The sequence below is a fragment of the Podarcis gaigeae genome (assembly GCF_964106915.1).
Source record: "Podarcis gaigeae genome assembly, chromosome: 17".
In the NCBI taxonomy this organism is placed as follows: Eukaryota; Metazoa; Chordata; class Lepidosauria; order Squamata; family Lacertidae; genus Podarcis; species Podarcis gaigeae.
The window spans coordinates 27,354,294-27,372,161 of NC_139694.1; the positions used below are offsets into that span (position 1 = coordinate 27,354,294).

At 45.7% G+C, this 17,868-nt stretch overlaps 1 protein-coding gene and 1 long non-coding RNA gene across 2 annotated transcripts in view; one reads left to right on the forward strand and one right to left on the reverse strand.

Moving 5' to 3' along the window:
- The window catches only part of DENND4C (DENN domain containing 4C), a 90,882-nt gene that overhangs the window by 69,085 nt on the left and 3,929 nt on the right, over positions 1-17,868 (forward strand). The window contains exons 23-32 of the mRNA XM_083718214.1: positions 2-1,173; positions 3,844-4,024; positions 8,834-8,943; positions 9,613-9,788; positions 10,252-10,431; positions 12,902-13,094; positions 13,985-14,230; positions 15,374-15,491; positions 16,805-16,958; positions 17,375-17,439. Of these exons, the coding sequence (XP_083574340.1) occupies positions 2-1,173; positions 3,844-4,024; positions 8,834-8,943; positions 9,613-9,788; positions 10,252-10,431; positions 12,902-13,094; positions 13,985-14,230; positions 15,374-15,491; positions 16,805-16,958; positions 17,375-17,439 (2,595 nt within the window). The remainder of the gene's footprint in view (position 1; positions 1,174-3,843; positions 4,025-8,833; positions 8,944-9,612; positions 9,789-10,251; positions 10,432-12,901; positions 13,095-13,984; positions 14,231-15,373; positions 15,492-16,804; positions 16,959-17,374; positions 17,440-17,868) is intronic.
- Positions 1-17,868, reverse strand: part of LOC310835347 — a 277,237-nt gene that overhangs the window by 3,976 nt on the left and 255,393 nt on the right. The window lies entirely within an intron of this gene.

A 17,868-nucleotide genomic window follows, 5' to 3' on the forward strand; every position in this document is an offset into this window, starting at 1 on the left:
GGAACGGGATCCAGTCCTCTTTTCATAGCTCAGGATACCGTTGAAGATTCCGTGTTTGACAGCAACACTTCTCCCAAGAGAACCAGCGAAAAAGGGAATAAAAAGCAGAAGCTTTTTTCAGAAAGGAGCTGCAGCTTCAGCTCCGAAAGCAGGGCAGGCATGTTGCGGAAGAAAAGCAGCCTGGATTTGAATACCAGCGACGTAGCCATCATGATGGGCGCGGATGCAAAGATTCTTACGGCGGCTCTGTCTGGGACCAAAACATCACCACCGCCCCACGTGAACAAACCCCACAGCTTTGACACCGCAGGTGGCGGGCTGTTCTTCTCTGCCACAGACACGACTAGGACTCGTGTGAGTGAAAATATTTGGGAAGCAGAGTCTAGGTCGTCCCCTGTTCTGGAGGAGCCTGAGGAAGGGCAGGAACAGCTTGAAAACGGGCACGACGACCGCACCACCAAAGCGGAGATCGCCAACCCCAAACCTCTTGAAACCGCGCAGCCCCAAACGGAGCAGGCGGAACCCAAAGACGCAGCGAACAAGAGAAGTAGTTTATATGGCTTGGCTAGGCCTGTTGAGCGAGAGGACGTTCAGGTGGGCCTGGACCCTTTGTCTTTGCTGGCAACCGAGACCGCAGAGCCCAAACCCGCCGAAGAGGAAGAAAAGTTGATGTCGCCGGTCGTGGCGCGCAACCTGGCTGACGAGATCGAAAGCTACATGAACCTGAAAAGTCCGCTCGGCAGCAAATCTTCCAGCATGGAGCTCCACAGGCCGGACAGCGTGGGCCAAGAGGCAGCCTCCCCCTCTCTCCTAGGCCCTTCTCTCGAGAGGAGGTCAAGCTTACCCTCCGATTCTGCTCCACCAGCCCAGGTTCCGAACGTGAGCCGGAAGAGCCCCGCCGTCTCCAGGTCCAAAACGTTCACCGGGAGACCGAAACAACTGGCCCTTTCACGTAGCCAAAAAGAACGCTCGACATCTTTGACGGGCTTGGGCAAAACTTCGCCGCAGGCTTCCTTGGGCGCGGTCGTCACAACTCTGTCCGGTCTGAAGCTAGACCACATATTATCAGGACCTAAAATGGACGTCCTGAAATCTGGAATGAAACAAGCGGCTCATGTCGCCAGCAAAGTGTGGGGTGCTGTGTCCTCAGCATACAGCTATTCAGACGATGAGGTAAGTTTGAATTTGTTTATTTTATTTTTTATTTTTTTAAAAAAACATTTTTATTTGGTTTACAAATATAATTTTATAACAATCCATATCCATATCCATATATAGAGATCCTCTGGATCTCAAGACCCACCCCCATCTCCTTCATGGATCCTGTTGTCAATATTTGAAACTGTTTATTATTCCAAGGTCTATATTTTATATCAATCCATATTATCCAAAACATTTGTTACATTCCAAGTGAGGTTAAAATCCTGCTGATGTTTTCATCTGCTTGCAATGATCTCCTAAATATATTATGAATTTTCCCATTTTTTTGGTTTTTTAGTTTTTCTCTTCTTGGTTCCTGAGCTTTCCCGTCAGTTTTGCCATTTTGGCATAGTCCATCAGCTTAGTTTGTCATTCCTCTCTCTGGTGGGGACTCTTTCTTCTTCCCATCTTGAATTTATATATATTTTTAATGGTTTCTAGGAGCCTGGTGATAGCTTGCTCTTTACAGGCAACTCCCAATTTTTGTGGGGGTTACATTCTGCTCTTCCATGTGCGTAATAGCGTGAAATTGCATATATTGGAAGCGCCCTGGAGAGTTCTCCTGCCTCATGCGGAGGCGCTTTCTGAATCCCAAAAGAAGAGAATGTCCTCTTTGGGCTCTGGGGAGGGTCTCCTCATGAGCTGGAGGCATATCAGGGCTTTGCTGAGGCCTCCTTGGGACACGGGTGGCGCTGTGGTCTAAACCACTGAACCTCTTGGGCTTGCTGATTGGAAGGTCAGCGCTTCGAATCTGCATGACGGGGTGAGCTCCCGTTGCTCTGTCCCAGCTCTTGCCAACCTAGCAATTTGAAAGCATACCAGCACAAGTAGATAAATAGGTACCTCTGCGGCGGGAAGGTAAACAGCATTTCCATGCAATCTGGTTTCCATCATGGTTCTCCGTGCGCCAGAAGCGGTGTAGTCCTGCTGGTCACATGACCCAGAAAGCTGTCTGTGGACAAACGCCGGCTCCCTTGGCCTGAAAGCGAGATGAGCGCTGCAACCCCAGAGTCGCCTTTGACTGGACTTAACCATCCAGAGGTCTTTTACCAATGGTTGGCAACCTAAGGCCCATGGGCCACAAGTGGCCCACGGGGGTTGTTTTACCGGCCCACGAGCCACTTGCTCGGAGAGTCCCCACGAGCTGCGCTAAACTGGCGCAGCACAACGCAGGGACTCACTTTTGTAGCACCTGAAATTGCATCTGTGCAGACGCAGATGCCGGAAATTGCGGGTGCACACGTGATCCGGCCCACAGAGGGGGCTCTGCGGCAGTGAACTAGCCCAGGCAAGGTAAGCCTTGCCGACCCATGTCCTTTGCCTTTACCTTTTTACCTGCCTAACAGCTGACTTGCAGGGTGCAGCCGCTGCTTCCCCGCCCATCAGCAATGGAAGCCACACCTTCTCTCCAGCTCATGTGGCATCCTTGACTGGCACAAGTGCAAGGAAGAAGCTGCCCTGCGTTTCTGCTCTGCAAGCCATCCCTTCAGCTGTGCTGGTCCATGGTGGAACCACGATGTCCCTCTGGCTTGCATGCGTGGACCAGAGGGACAAGATGGCTTCCACAGCTGGCTGTGCAGAAGCAGCAGTAGCGGCTGTTCTACCCCTGACGTCAGCTGTTAGACCTTCCCCAGAGGAAGGAACTTTGGATATGGGTGTTGTTGTTTTTTTTTTAAAAAGAGCCCCTTACACTGTGAGGTCTATTCCTTTTCGAAATGGCAAGGAATTTCAAAAGCAGTTTGTGCTGTGAACAGCCTGCTGTACAGAGGGATGGGGAAGATGGCCCAGAATTCCACAAGCCCATAGACACAACTAAAGAAGGTAATTGGAGCCTGGCTGCATATTCTGTCTATATATTATGGTCGTTTCCCCCCCTCAAGCAAAGTTAAGTTTCCCAGTTCTGTTCCCTCATAGCTGCGTGCCTCCAAATTCCTTCTGGCAATCCTCTTCTGCTAGCTGTTCTTCATCTTCTGTCTGCAGTGAGTTGGCTGCAAATGCTAGGCATTTAGGAGACAATTGCACTTGAAATACAAGTCCACTACCTTGCTTTTTTTTCTGTGTGTGTGGTTTGGGAGCTGCACGGCCAGGGGAAAAACAATGCTATCCAGGGTTGTAAAGACTGCAGAGAGAATAATTGGGTGCACTCTTCCCACCTCAGATCAAATCTATGCTGCCAGGTGCCATAAGAAAGCGGCAGAGATAGCGCAGGATAGTACGCACCCCGGAAATGATCTCTTTCAGCTTCTGCCTTCTGGAAGAAGGTATAGGGTTATAAAGGCCAGGACTAGCCACCTGAGAAACAGTTTCTGCGCAAATGAAATTCTGGTTCTAAACGCAGCATGAGGGGTGTATTTTATAGTATAGTCTATTTTATAGTATAGTATAGTATAGTATAGTATAGTATAGTATAGTATAGTATAGTGTATTTTAAAATGGGGTTTCAGAGTTTTTAGGAGTTTTTGAAGGTTTTATGTAGTTTTTCAATTTCATTGTTCTGTATGGGATAATGACAATAAAGATATCGTATATCGTATCGTATATCATATAGTGATAACTGAATGTCAGAGAAGCAATGTGGGTTGTCATTGATAAGAGATACTGAACTTGTCTGTCATTTCTCTCCCCCCCCCCTTTCACCTGAAGGAAGAAACCAGCCGACCTGACTTCACCTTTGCTGCTGGCTTTGAAGATCATATTCTAGGAGTCAATCAGCCGCCCAAAATGGGAATCGCAGGGCTTGCCACCAGTGAACTTGCCCAGAGCACCACCAGTCTTGGAAGCAGCAGCAGCAGTGGCGATGTAGGGAGACAGCACTTCCAAACAGGTATTCTCCTCACCTCGCAGCTAGGCTAAGCTGTCTGACACTTGAGATCAAGGTGCTGAAAAGTTCTAGTTGCCAGGTAATTTGCAAGGTTAGAAGAGCCCCATTCCAGAAACTCCTGGGTTAGGTGTTTGTGGCATTCAGCATCGAGGAGACCAGGAGGTAAATATATGAGCTTGAATCCTGCTGGTAGACAGCTGCCCTGGACACAGAATTAACCTGCACCTCCATGGACAGCTGTGAGTCCAAAATGACTCCTAGGCTGTGTACCTGGTCCTTCAGGGGCACAGTTACCCCATTCAGGACCAGGGAGTCCTCCACACCAGCCTGCCTCCTGTCCCCCCAAAACAGTACTTCTGTCTTGTCAGGATTCACCCTCAATCTGTTAGCCACCATCAATCCTCCAAAGCACAAATGTATCAAGACTTTACAGTGTTACCTCTGGATACGAACGGGATCCATTCCAGAGCCCCGTTCGCATCTAGAGCAGAACACAATGTGTGCGGGTCGCGATTTGCCGCTTCTGTGCATGTGCGTGACGTCGTTTTGATTGCGCATGTGCGAGCGGCGAAACCCAGAAGTAACATGTTTCATTACTTCCGGGTTGCTGCGGAGCATAACCTGAAAACGCTCAACCTGAAGCGACTTCAACCCGAGGTATGACTGTACAGTGGTACCTCAGTTTTCGAATGTCTTGGAAGTCAAACGTTTCAGTTTTCAAACGCTGAAAACCCGAAAGTCAATGCTTCGATTTTCGAACACTTTTCAGAAGTCAAGCGTGCTTCTGTATTGAGTTTTCCATAAGTAAATGCTTCGGGAAATGCATGCTTCGGTTTTTGAACATCTTGGAAGTCGAATGGTCTTTTATATATATATATATGTGTGTGTGTGTGTGTGTGTGTGTATGTATATATATATATATATATGCTTTCGTAGATTTTCACGGGTACAGGAATGCAGGTTTTGGTGTCCTCGGGTGTCTTCCCGTGTAAAAGTTGGGGTGTCTAGGCGACGTTTCGACGAGGTCTCACTCGTCATCTTCAGGCTGGTGCTTTCGGCTTCTTGTTACTGGAACAGAGCGGGATCTCAATGTTTGAGTTCCTATAAATACTGTAGAGGGGGTGTGGTGTCTAGCCTCCAATGTTCTGGGCAGAGAGGAAGTTCCCAGGCTAGTGTGCCTTTTCTTCTTTTGTTCCTTAATTACTTGAGAGATACCTTGAGTGATTTCTTGAGTGATATCCTGAGTACCACTTAGGTGGGTCATTAGGTGTGGATTAGTTGCTAAAGTCTTTGTGTCTTGACCTCTTGAACTTTGTGAAGAGTTTTCCTGAGAAGATGGCTGTATTGCACTTAGTTGTGCTTTGGCTTGGCTTCGTGTATAGGGGCGAGCTGTGGTTTTGTGGCTTGTGTCAGCCAGATCTGTGTAGGGATTGCAGGGGGGTGCAGCATCCGGAGGTGCCACCATGGATTGGCTACTGGATGGTGTCAGTAATTCATCTGTGGAGAGGGTCTGGGTTTGGGTCTGGTGTGGTTGATTGGTGTTGGCGTTCTGTGTGCCTCTGGATCTGGTGTCAGTTTTTGTGGGGAGGGCTAATTTCCAGATGTCTGGCAAGCGGGATGTGTCGTCACAAAGTTCAAGAGGTCAAGACACAAAGACTTTAGCAACTAATCCACACCTAATGACCCACCTAAGTGGTACTCAGGATATCACTCAAGAAATCACTCAAGGTATCTCTCAAGTAATTAAGGAACAAAAGAAGAAAAGGCACACTAGCCTGGGAACTTCCTCTCTGCCCAGAACATTGGAGGCTAGACACCACACCCCCTCTACAGTATTTATAGGAACTCAAACATTGAGATCCCGCTCTGTTCCAGTAACAAGAAGCCGAAAGCACCAGCCTGAAGATGACGAGTGAGACCTCGTCGAAACGTCGCCTAGACACCCCAACTTTTACACGGGAAGACACCCGAGGACACCAAAACCTGCATATATATATATATATATATATATGCTTTCGTAGATTTTCACGGGTACAGGAATGCAGGTTTTGGTGTCCTCGGGTGTCTTCCCGTGTAAAAGTTGGGGTGTCTAGGCGACGTTTCGACGAGGTCTCACTCGTCATCTTCAGGCTGGTGCTTTCGGCTTCTTGTTACTGGAACAGAGCGGGATCTCAATGTTTGAGTTCCTATAAATACTGTAGAGGGGGTGTGGTGTCTAGCCTCCAATGTTCTGGGCAGAGAGGAAGTTCCCAGGCTAGTGTGCCTTTTCTTCTTTTGTTCCTTAATTACTTGAGAGATACCTTGAGTGATTTCTTGAGTGATATCCTGAGTACCACTTAGGTGGGTCATTAGGTGTGGATTAGTTGCTAAAGTCTTTGTGTCTTGACCTCTTGAACTTTGTGAAGAGTTTTCCTGAGAAGATGGCTGTATTGCACTTAGTTGTGCTTTGGCTTGGCTTCGTGTATAGGGGCGAGCTGTGGTTTTGTGGCTTGTGTCAGCCAGATCTGTGTAGGGATTGCAGGGGGGTGCAGCATCCGGAGGTGCCACCATGGATTGGCTACTGGATGGTGTCAGTAATTCATCTGTGGAGAGGGTCTGGGTTTGGGTCTGGTGTGGTTGATTGGTGTTGGCGTTCTGTGTGCCTCTGGATCTGGTGTCAGTTTTTGTGGGGAGGGCTAATTTCCAGATGTCTGGCAAGCGGGATGTGTCGTCACGCTTGTTCATGTTGTGAGGGTGTTTCTCTATCTCGATGGCTTCCATGATTATTCTCTTGTGGTGATGTTCCGTGTTAAAGAGCAATTTGGAATCTGCAAAATTAATTTCGTGTCCTGTTTCTTTCATGTGTTGGAAAAGAGAGGAAGTTTTTTCTTCTTTTTTGACGGCATTCTTGTGTTCTGCGATACGTGCATTTATTCGTCTGTTTGTTTGTCCAATGTACGTGGCTGGGCAGACTTTGCAGGGTATTTCATAGATCCCTTGGTTTTCCAACTGGATTTTATCCTTGGGGTTTCTGAGGATATTGGCTATTTTTTGGTTGGTGCAAAAGGCTATTTTGATATTGTGTTTATGGAGGATTTTGCTAATTTTATCTGTAGTGCCCTTGATATAAGGAAGGAGGGCCATGCCATTGTTTTCTTCTGTGTCTTGGTTTTTGGGGGGTGTTTCCTTTTGGATTAGCTTCGTAATCCTGTTTTGCTGGTATCCATTGGCAATTAACACATTTGAGAGATTCTGTAACTCAGTTGTCAAGTGGTCTTTGTCAGCCAGGCGTTTGGTTCTGGAGATGAGAGTCTTGGCTACGGAGTTTATTTGTGCAGGGTGGTGGTGTGATTGTGCATGTAAGTAGCGGTTGGTGTGTGTTTTTTTCTGGTAGATAGTGTGTCCTAGGGAGCCATCAGGTTTTTTGTAGATTAGGACGTCAAGGAAGGGAAGTTGGTTGTTGGCTTCTATTTCCATAGTGAATTGTATTTTGGGGTGTAAGTTGTTGAGATGTGTGAGGAAGCTATCCAGTTTTTCCTTCCCGTGTGGCCAAATTACAAAGGTGTCGTCAACATATCTGAGCCATATCTGATATATATTCCTTATATCAAGGGCACTACAGATAAAATTAGCAAAATCCTCCATAAACACAATATCAAAACAGCCTTTTGCACCAACCAAAAAATAGCCAATATCCTCAGAAACCCCAAGGATAAAATCCAGTTGGAAAACCAAGGGATCTATGAAATACCCTGCAAAGTCTGCCCAGCCACGTACATTGGACAAACAAACAGACGAATAAATGCACGTATCGCAGAACACAAGAATGCCGTCAAAAAAGAAGAAAAAACTTCCTCTCTTTTCCAACACATGAAAGAAACAGGACACGAAATTAATTTTGCAGATTCCAAATTGCTCTTTAACACGGAACATCACCACAAGAGAATAATCATGGAAGCCATCGAGATAGAGAAACACCCTCACAACATGAACAAGCGTGACGACACATCCCGCTTGCCAGACATCTGGAAATTAGCCCTCCCCACAAAAACTGACACCAGATCCAGAGGCACACAGAACGCCAACACCAATCAACCACACCAGACCCAAACCCAGACCCTCTCCACAGATGAATTACTGACACCATCCAGTAGCCAATCCATGGTGGCACCTCCGGATGCTGCACCCCCCTGCAATCCCTACACAGATCTGGCTGACACAAGCCACAAAACCACAGCTCGCCCCTATACACGAAGCCAAGCCAAAGCACAACTAAGTGCAATACAGCCATCTTCTCAGGAAAACTCTTCACAAAGTTCAAGAGGTCAAGACACAAAGACTTTAGCAACTAATCCACACCTAATGACCCACCTAAGTGGTACTCAGGATATCACTCAAGAAATCACTCAAGGTATCTCTCAAGTAATTAAGGAACAAAAGAAGAAAAGGCACACTAGCCTGGGAACTTCCTCTCTGCCCAGAACATTGGAGGCTAGACACCACACCCCCTCTACAGTATTTATAGGAACTCAAACATTGAGATCCCGCTCTGTTCCAGTAACAAGAAGCCGAAAGCACCAGCCTGAAGATGACGAGTGAGACCTCGTCGAAACGTCGCCTAGACACCCCAACTTTTACACGGGAAGACACCCGAGGACACCAAAACCTGCATATATATATATATATATATATATATATATATATATATATAAAATTTCCCTAGTAAAATACGTGTTTAGGCTTATCCGCATCCTATGTTTCTCAAGCTGTCTTCACATTTTCCTCTGTTGCCTTACCTTCAGCCTTGAACGTCTTTCCATTCCGTTTGTGCAGGTGAAGTTCAGATTCCAAGAAGTATGAAAGGTCTGGATTCGGAGAAGTCAGAACATGGTTCTTCCCACAATACCAGTTTGTCCAGCATCTTCCAAAATTGTGCCATGGAGGTAAAAATAGTTGATCTTCTGCTAGATTTATTTCGAGGCATGTTGGAGACATTTGATACTATCAGTACCTGGTGGAACCAGATCTTGTTCATCAATATGTAAAATGAATTGAAAACAAGCATTTCAAGTTTTTTTTTATTTAAAAAAATAATCAAGTCAACTATTTTAAAACCTGCAACAATTTCTCTTTACAGTTCCACTTGAGAATGTTCACTTTAAAGTTACATGATGATTTGAAATACCTTTTGTTCTTCAGATTCAGCCTAAATGGAATCCATTGCCTTTTCAGACACAGCCTGTATATATTCCGTCCACACACAAATGCTCAAAGGATCACGGTTGAGGCAATTGCATATCCCTTGTGCAATAACAGTTAACAAAATATGTCACGAGAATAAGGATTCTGAGATGTGTTAATTAGGAGAAGCTTTGAAGGAACTTAAAAAAAACCCCAAGGGCTCTGAGTTCTAAATATTTGTAAGCAGATTTCCACTTTCATAATGGGATTCCGATTCCTCTTGTTCTACCTGTAAGCTGACCTTGCACTCTCAGAATCTGCTCCAGAAGTCCTGTTATGCAAATGGCCGTCTGTTCTGTTCACATGTACAGCCTCTGATACATAAAACCCATAACGATTGTAATTAGTTGTTGCTGTTGTTGTTTCGTTAGGTCTTAATGTCAAGTTGTTCTCAGTGTCGTGTATGTGGAGCTCTAGTTTACGACGAAGAAATCATGGCGGGATGGACAGCGGATGACTCTAATCTGAATACTACATGCCCATTTTGCAAAAGCACTTTCTTACCTCTTCTTAATGTGGAATTTAAAGACCTGCGTGGTCTTGCAAGGTTGGTTCATTTGCCGCTGCGTGAATCCTTAAGGGCCTTTAAGTGCTGCGTAGATATTTCCAAGTTCCATCATATGCAGCTTGTGGCAAATTTAAATGGTAGCTGTTGGGATAAGGGACATTCCTTTGACACCTGAACCGTCCTTTGGCTATATTTCTGGCTTCTCGCTCTCTGTTCTTTTCACACAGCAAAATAAGTGCGCAGGGTTTTTCTTTCATTTAAAACAATTTTATTGCCTGAGAATCTTTTGCACGATAATGAATTGGTGGGTGGCTCTCATTTATTTATTTTATTTTTATTTACAACTAAAATGTAATGTCTATATCAATTTCTGGTCTATAACAGTTCATTGCTGAAGCCAATTGTGAATTCTGACTGTAGTTAATGTACCCCCGAAATAGGACATTTCGCATTCCAACCTTTTTCGTTCGCTTTGGGTTTTTTGCTCCCGTTTCCTTATTAGCTTGCTTTTGAAACCGAGTACCTCTGGCGATAGTTTGCACAGCAGCAACATTCCATTAACCACGGATTCTCTGGAGCCAAAGGCTGTTTCAAGCCCCGCTACTGATCTGATCAGTTTTGCTGAAACTTCAGATATGAACCAGTCCATCGCTGAAGAAAACAGCACCGCAGCGAAGCAAAGGTACGAAAGAGAGAGAGGCAGGGCAGTTCTTCGTTTCTGGGGTAATTCATGCAGCCTCTTGAAAAGCAGACATAAGCTTTGTTTCAAAAAATGTTTGGAAGAACAGTGTGTACTCAAATCTAGTGGACAATCTGGTGGTACACAAGAGATCCGTGTTTCTTAAGTGCAGAGACCAAGGCAAGTATACCTGAAAGAGCGTCTCCACCCCCATTGTTCGGCTTGGACACTGAGGTCCAGCTCCAAGAGTCTTCTGGCAGTTCCCTCCCTGCAAGAAGTGAGGTTACAGGGAACCAGGCAGAGGGCCTTCTCGGTGGTGGCACCTGCCTCCTGTCACATGTCAAGGAGATTCACAATATTCCAGTATACCTGAAGGAGCATCTCCACCCCCATTGTTCCGCTTGGACACTAAGGTCCAGCTCCAAGGGCCTTCTGCTGGTTCCCTCCCTGCAAAAAGTGAGGTTGCAGGGAACCAGGCAGAGGGCCTTCTCAGTAGCGATGCCTGCCCTGTGGAACGCCCTCTCATCAGATGTCAGGGAAATAAACAACCAGCTGACTTTTAGAAGACATCAAGGCAGCCCTGTTTTCGGAAGTTTAAAATATTTGGTGTTTTATTATGTTTTTAAGACCCTGTTGGAAGCTGCCCAGAGTGGCTAGGGAGGCTTGGCCGGATGGACGGGGTATAAGTAATAAATTACTACAGTGGTACCTCTGGTTGCGAACAGGATCCGTTCCGGAGCCCCGTTCGCAACATGAGCAGAACGCAACCCACATCTGTGCGTGCGTGGGTTGTGATTTGCCGCATCTGTGCATGCACGTGACGTCATTTTGAGCGTCTGCGCATGCGCGAGTGGCGAAACCCGGAAGTAACCCTTTCCAGTACTTCCAGGTTGCCACGTGACACAACCTGAAAAGATTTAACCTGAAGCAAACGTAACAAGAGGTATGACTGTATATTACTATTATATCAGTGTGAGCAGACTGCTGCACTCAGCTGGCTTCATTTATGGTAGAATGAGATGAGTCCAAATGCCCTTTACGAAATTACAGTGGCAGTATACAAAAGGTTTAGTTCCAGGACTTTGCTCCCCCTCTTCCTTCCAGTAGCCTTCCTGAGTTTTCCCCAAAGGCCTCTGCTAAGGAAGGTTTTCCGTGGTTTCCCTCTGTGCTATCACACATCCCGTTCCAAGAGGCGTTTCTCAGGGGCTGGGTGGGGAAGTAATCTTCTACCTAGACACTTCTGTAGATGGAATAGTTACCAAAGCGCTCTGTGCATTGAAGTCTGATAGAAATCCTTCCCTCTAATAGCAAACTCAGCTTGTAGCCCAAACTGGGTCACCAAGAGATGAGAGGGAGGTATCAGCACGCTCGTGGCGATCCCAGGGTTTGCAGAGGTACAAAGAAGTGTCTCCCTCCCCTGGATTAGCATTGCCAAATTTAAAATTATATTATGAAGCAGAATGTTTAATTTGGGTAAGAGATTGTATTAGATTGGAAAAAACTATTATATTGGATCTTGAAAGTTTTAATAATAGATATGGATGGCATGCATATCTTAATTATGAGAAAGTAAAAGTCAATAAAGAATTTACAAGTCATATATTAAGAGGTGCATTATATAAAGTTTGGAACAAATATAGATTACATCTGGAACCACAGATGGTGGATATCACCACTGGAGGCATATGCTATCAAAAAAAGATAAGCTGATATGCCTAGATTAAAATGTGAAGTACTGGATGAAAGAAAAATTAGTAAGGAAAGATAGTAAGAATATATAGATGATTTGAGAAGATTGTAGAATGCAAAGGTTATTGTAAATTGTATAATGTGGAGGAAATCGAGTGGGGGCGGAGGGAAGTGGGAGGAAGGAGAAAAGAATAATACGATGGATTGAGGAAATGTAAATGTACAGTGCTACCTCGGGTTACATACGCTTCAGGTTACAGACTCCACTAACCCAGAAATAGTACCTCAGGTTAAGAACTTTGCTTCAGGATGAGAACAGAAATCATGCTCTGGCAACAAGGCGGCAGCAGGAGGCCCCATTAGCTAAAGTGGTGCTTCAGGTTAAGAACAGTTTCAGGTTAAGGACGGACCTCTGGAACGAATTAAGTACTTAACCTGAGGTACCACTGTATAGGGGGATGGGGAAGAAATGGTGTTGGCTTTGGTACATCTGTATTGTAATGTAATATGTGAAAACCAATTAAAAAGGAAAAGAAGAAGTGTCTCCCTCCCCAGGAGAAAAAACCGACCTAACAATGACTGAATGCTGAGGGCAGGATTCACCTAACGGACCATGCTGGCTGAAGGACTTCTGCCTGCACCATGGGGCTTACCCCCTTCTCCCCATTGTGTGCCCTCCCCCAAATTAGATGGGGGGTTTGAACACAGGGAGAGGAGAGGGGGTGCATGCACCTAGGAAACTTCCATTGTAGTGTGATGTTGAATTCCATCCTTTTGTTTTAAGCACTGGCGTCGCAGGAGGGGACAGGGACCTCAACCTCCCAAGGCCCTCTGCTACAAGCAGCGCCTCACAACGAGGAGGTTCCCTGACTCGGAGCCATAGCGTTGGTGGTCCGCTGCAAAACATTGATCTCTTGCAAAGGCCGGCTCATGGCATCTCAACCGTCAGCCTTCCCAACAGCTTGCAAGAGGCTGTGGTAAGTTGTTGGCAATAACTGCTTGTTAAGCTGATTTGTTGGTAGCAAGTGACTGCATGTGCTTTGAGATCCTTTGCTAGCTACAGAGAGTGGGTGGGGGGAAGAGATTCTCCAAGAGCTTTTATCTTGTGTACAGTAAATGCAGGTGGCGCTGTGGGTTAAACCACAGAGCCTAGGGCTTGCTGATCAGAAGGTCAGCGGTTCAAATCCCTGCGACGGGGTGAGCTCCCGTTGCTCGGTCCCTCCTCCTGCCAACCTAGCAGTTCGAAAGCACACCAGTTCAAGTAGATAAATAGGTACCACTGCAGCAGGAAGGTAAACGGCATTTCTGTGTGTTGCTCTGGTTCGCCAGAAGCGGCTTAGTCATGCTGGCCACATGACCCGGAAGCTGTACGCCGGCTCCCTTGGCCAATAAAGCGAGATGAGCGACGCAACCCCATAGTCGGCCACGACTGGACCTAATGGTCAGGGATCCCTTTACCTTTACAGTAAACCAGTAAGGGATGAAGAGGTGCTGCAAAACTTTCTTTTCCTTGTATAGTTTGTTTTTAATCCCTGTGAAGCCATGGGTTCCCTTGAAGCCATGGGTTCGAGTAATACCCTCCAGAGCAGAGACAACAAGCTTAGTCCCTCTTCCATGTTACACCCCTTGAGACATTTGAAGATGGCTCTCATATCTCCTCTCAGTCTCTTTTCCAAACTAAACATCCCCAGCTTCCTCAACTATTCTTCCTAAGTCTTCGTTTCCAGACCCTGGATCATCTTGGCTGCATTATTTTGTGCAACTTGCTCTCAGAGTAATGTGGTTCACGGACACCTTAAGGTATTTCATTGGCAATAGAAGCCACCCAGCATCGTTTGCAGATAAATGATTGTTGAATGTTTTTCAGGATCCCTTAGCCAAAAGGGCCAATCCTTTACCTGTGTCCGTCCCGTATTTGAGCCCCCTGGTACTAAGGAAAGAGCTGGAATCTTTGCTGGAGAATGAGGGAGAACAAGTGATTCACACCTCCACGTTCATCAATCAACACCCCATCATTTTCTGGAACCTGGTGTGGTATTTCCGACGCCTGGACCTCCCAAGCAACTTGCCAGGACTCATTCTAACATCAGAGCACTGCAATGAAGGCGTACAGGTGAGTTCTGCACAGGTACTTCCAACACGGCAGGTGCACCTGGCGATGTTCGTTTTGTTTTGCCCTTGCAAACCTTAAAAGAGGGTAACCTGTTGGTTTGTTTTGCCTTGGTATCCTGCCTCCATTTGCCTAGGTGACAGAAACAAATACTGACAATATTGAATAGAGGCTAGTCATCTATTGCAGGTGTTCAAAGTCTGTTTGGGGGTGTGTATTTTAGTGCATGCTGCTGATAGAAAGGGCGACCCCTAAAAAGCAATTGTTCTATTTCAAAATATCGTTGGGGAGATACATACTTAGAGTACAACTCAGACAAAGGTAGGCACATGTCCCATTGGTTTTCAACGGAACAAAGTTAAATTCTTCAGTAAAATAATCACTGGGATTTAAAGTGCTCAACTTTGGGGAGAATAAGAAGAGTTAGAAAACAGCTTGATCATTTAGGAAATAGCTTGGGTGTGTTGGAGAGAAGATTGTGATTTGCTTGGGGAATGTGTTTAGAAGATGTGAACAGACCATGTAGAAAATCGGCTTCAGCTATGGATTACATAAATAAGGCATTTCAGTTTAGAAATGTAATTACCGTATTTTTTGCTCTATAAGACTCACTTTTTCCCTCCTAAAAAGTAAGGGGGAATGTGTGTGCATCTTATGGAGTGAATGCAGGCTGCGCAGCTATCCCAGAAGCCAAAACAGCAAGAGGGTTCGCTGTGCAGTGATCCCTCTTGCTGTTCTGGCTTCTGAGATTCAGAATATTTTTTTTTCTTGTTTTCCTCCTCCAAAAACTAGGTGCGTCCTATGGTCTGGTGTGTCTTATAGAGCGAAAAATACGGTACTTAAGATGGCGACTTGTTTCTGTGGAGACACTGTGTTCTTTTCGTGAATGTTCATAAGCCGATGGCTTTTTCAAAACCAGCTCTGTAAACAGATCAATATTGTGGATATGATGCAAATCCTTTCCTGTTTCTGAAATTGGCTTTGTTTAAATGGGAGGAGGCCATGTGCTCTAGACAAATGTTCCTCGCTAGAGAACTCCGCCAGCAAAGGGTGAAATTAGCATTGTGCACCCGCCATTGCAAAACTGCTGGCAAGAGAGCTCGGTCTGTGACAAAGTGATAAGAAAGCGTGTTTCCTCTCTTCCAGCTTCCTCTGTCAAATTTGTCTCAAGACAGCAAGCTAGTGTTTATCCAACTTCTGTGGGACAATATCAATCTTCACCAAGAACCTGGGGAACCTCTGTACCTATCTTGGAGAAACTTCAGTGAGTAAAAGTGTACATTTCAAAACCTGTTTTGAGAATAAGACTCTTCACCTGTGCTCGACGGTCATCGATATTTGCCCATCTTTTCCAAAATGACTGCCCATGTTCCTGGATGGGTCAGCACTCGGACCAAGTACCCGCAGCCTTGGTGGATGAAAAGCTTGGATACAACTGCTTGGAGGCTAGTTGCTAGTACAATCTACTAATGCAATAGGCCAGTGGTTTTCAACCAGTGCCTTGAATGATGGTCTGCCGTGGGCAACACTGGCTTCTGTCCCTCTTTCCTTCCTCCCATGCCGTCCCATATCTTTGCCTCCCAAAGTCTTGCACAGCTGTTATTGCAGCAGCCCTGGCTATAAGCTCCAAAGGCAAATGGTGCCTCTGAGAGGCACCTCTCTTTGGGGTGGAGTCTGGGGCAGCTCAGAGACCAGGGACGGTGGCAGCAGCTGCCTGGAGGACTCCCAAGGAGAAGGGAGAGGAGGCTGGGGGAACACTCCACAAGGGAGGGTGTTCAAAAAAGGGTGAGGCTGCTAGCTCTGCAGGAAAGGGGTGACATAACTCCTGGTATGCCCCGCAGAGGACCTTAAGGTCCTTGAATAATCATAGTTTAGAGGTCCCGGGCCCTAAGGAAGTTAATTATCCTCCATCAGGGCCAAGGCCTTCTCAGTGGTGGCTCCGACCTGGTGGAACGCTCTGTCCAATGAGACCAGGGCCCTGCAGGATTTAACTTCCTTCCGCAGGGCCTGTAAGACAGAACTATTCCGCCTGGCTTTCAACTTGAACTTAGCCTGATCTTTTATTCCTCTTCCTTCCCTTCCCTTTTTATGAAGATTACCCGCTCTGGGATCCCACAGCTTATTCTCCCCTGGTCTCCATGCTCGCCTAAATAGGACTAATTTAGCCAGCTAGCCCTGGTGATCATCTAATGTTTACTGGATGGATTGCATGCACAGAAGTGGTCCCTCCAGTTGCGGAAGCCTTGGGACCTGACCGGAGCTCCGGAACGGATCCCGTCTGCAAGCAGATACCACTGTATTTCCTATCAGGGACCTTCTATGTGCAGCTGTAATCCCTAGCCTGAAAGCTGCTTCTCCTTTCCTCCTCCAGTTGCCAAAACTTCTTCCTCTCTCCTCCTTTGCCCTGTATTTCTCCCTTCATTCCCCATCTTTGCTTTCTCCATTCTTCCCCTTTCTAGTCTCTTCCTTTCCTCTACCTCTGCCTTTCCTCTCTGTTTCTTGTAGTTTTATTTACTTACATCGATGGCTTTTCACCTTTCTTAGTCATAATTTGTTGATTCCCCCCCCCCCTTCTAGATTCTACAGAAAAGAAACCTTCTGCAGTTTCAGAAGAGCAACAAGCAACAATCGCTTTAGCTGAGAACATCAAACTGAGTATTCAGCACAATGATGTCGTGAAACCCATCAATCTTCTCGTGCAGAAAACTAAGCAAGATAGGAAACGACAAAGGTAAAGGGAAAATGCCACTGACTCCACGAAAATATGGGGAGGAAAAGTAGTGGCGGTTTTCAAAGTTCCTTGCATATTTAGCACTGTGCATAGGAGCATTCAGCTATCTGTGGGGGAAGTTAACCTGCATTAAGGTGCATGCAGTTGCTTCCATGGGAATCATTGGAGACAAAGATCGCTGCAGACGGCAAATATGCATGCAGAAGTATAAGAAATATCGATATGGAAGTTTGGTGTAAAATTTTACTGTTTTGCTCTTGCAAAGAGGCAACTATATAATGAAAGGTCCCACTGACATCTAGAGCCTTTTTGGAACACCTTCCTTGTGATTTGCATTACCCAGAAAGCAGCTGACGAATGTTGGATCTCTTAAGAAAATGCTGGACTTGTCTAATTTCTAAACATGCATTTTGCAGGAGCTTTTACAGAGAAATTCTTTTCCTGTCCCTGGTCTCACTTGGGAGAGAGAATATTGACATAGGTAAGACACATAAGTGTGTGTGTGTGTGTGTGTGTTTTATGAATGGAATTGGATGTCATTCTTGTAACCAGAAACTAACTCTTCAAATACGTTTCTTTTTAAATTATCAGTTCACCTGGAAAAGCAAAGCATAGCTAATCTTTAATATTGTTTCTTCTAACTTGTAATAATTGCTGTATCTTTGGCACCCTTAAAAACAAGATTTAGCTGGAATGTTGTAGCTTACATTTGAAAGGCTTAATGGATGAATCAGAATGGAGAGTGCATTCATATTTTTGTGTGTGTGTTAGCCCAGGCATTCTATCTTTACATAAGAGAATCTCCTTCCATTTCCATTGTGAATGGCTTTCTGCTGCATGGAAAGAGATGTTTTGCAGTGTTGAAAAGCTTTAGCCAAAGGTCAGTACAACTTCTCCGTCTCCCTTGACT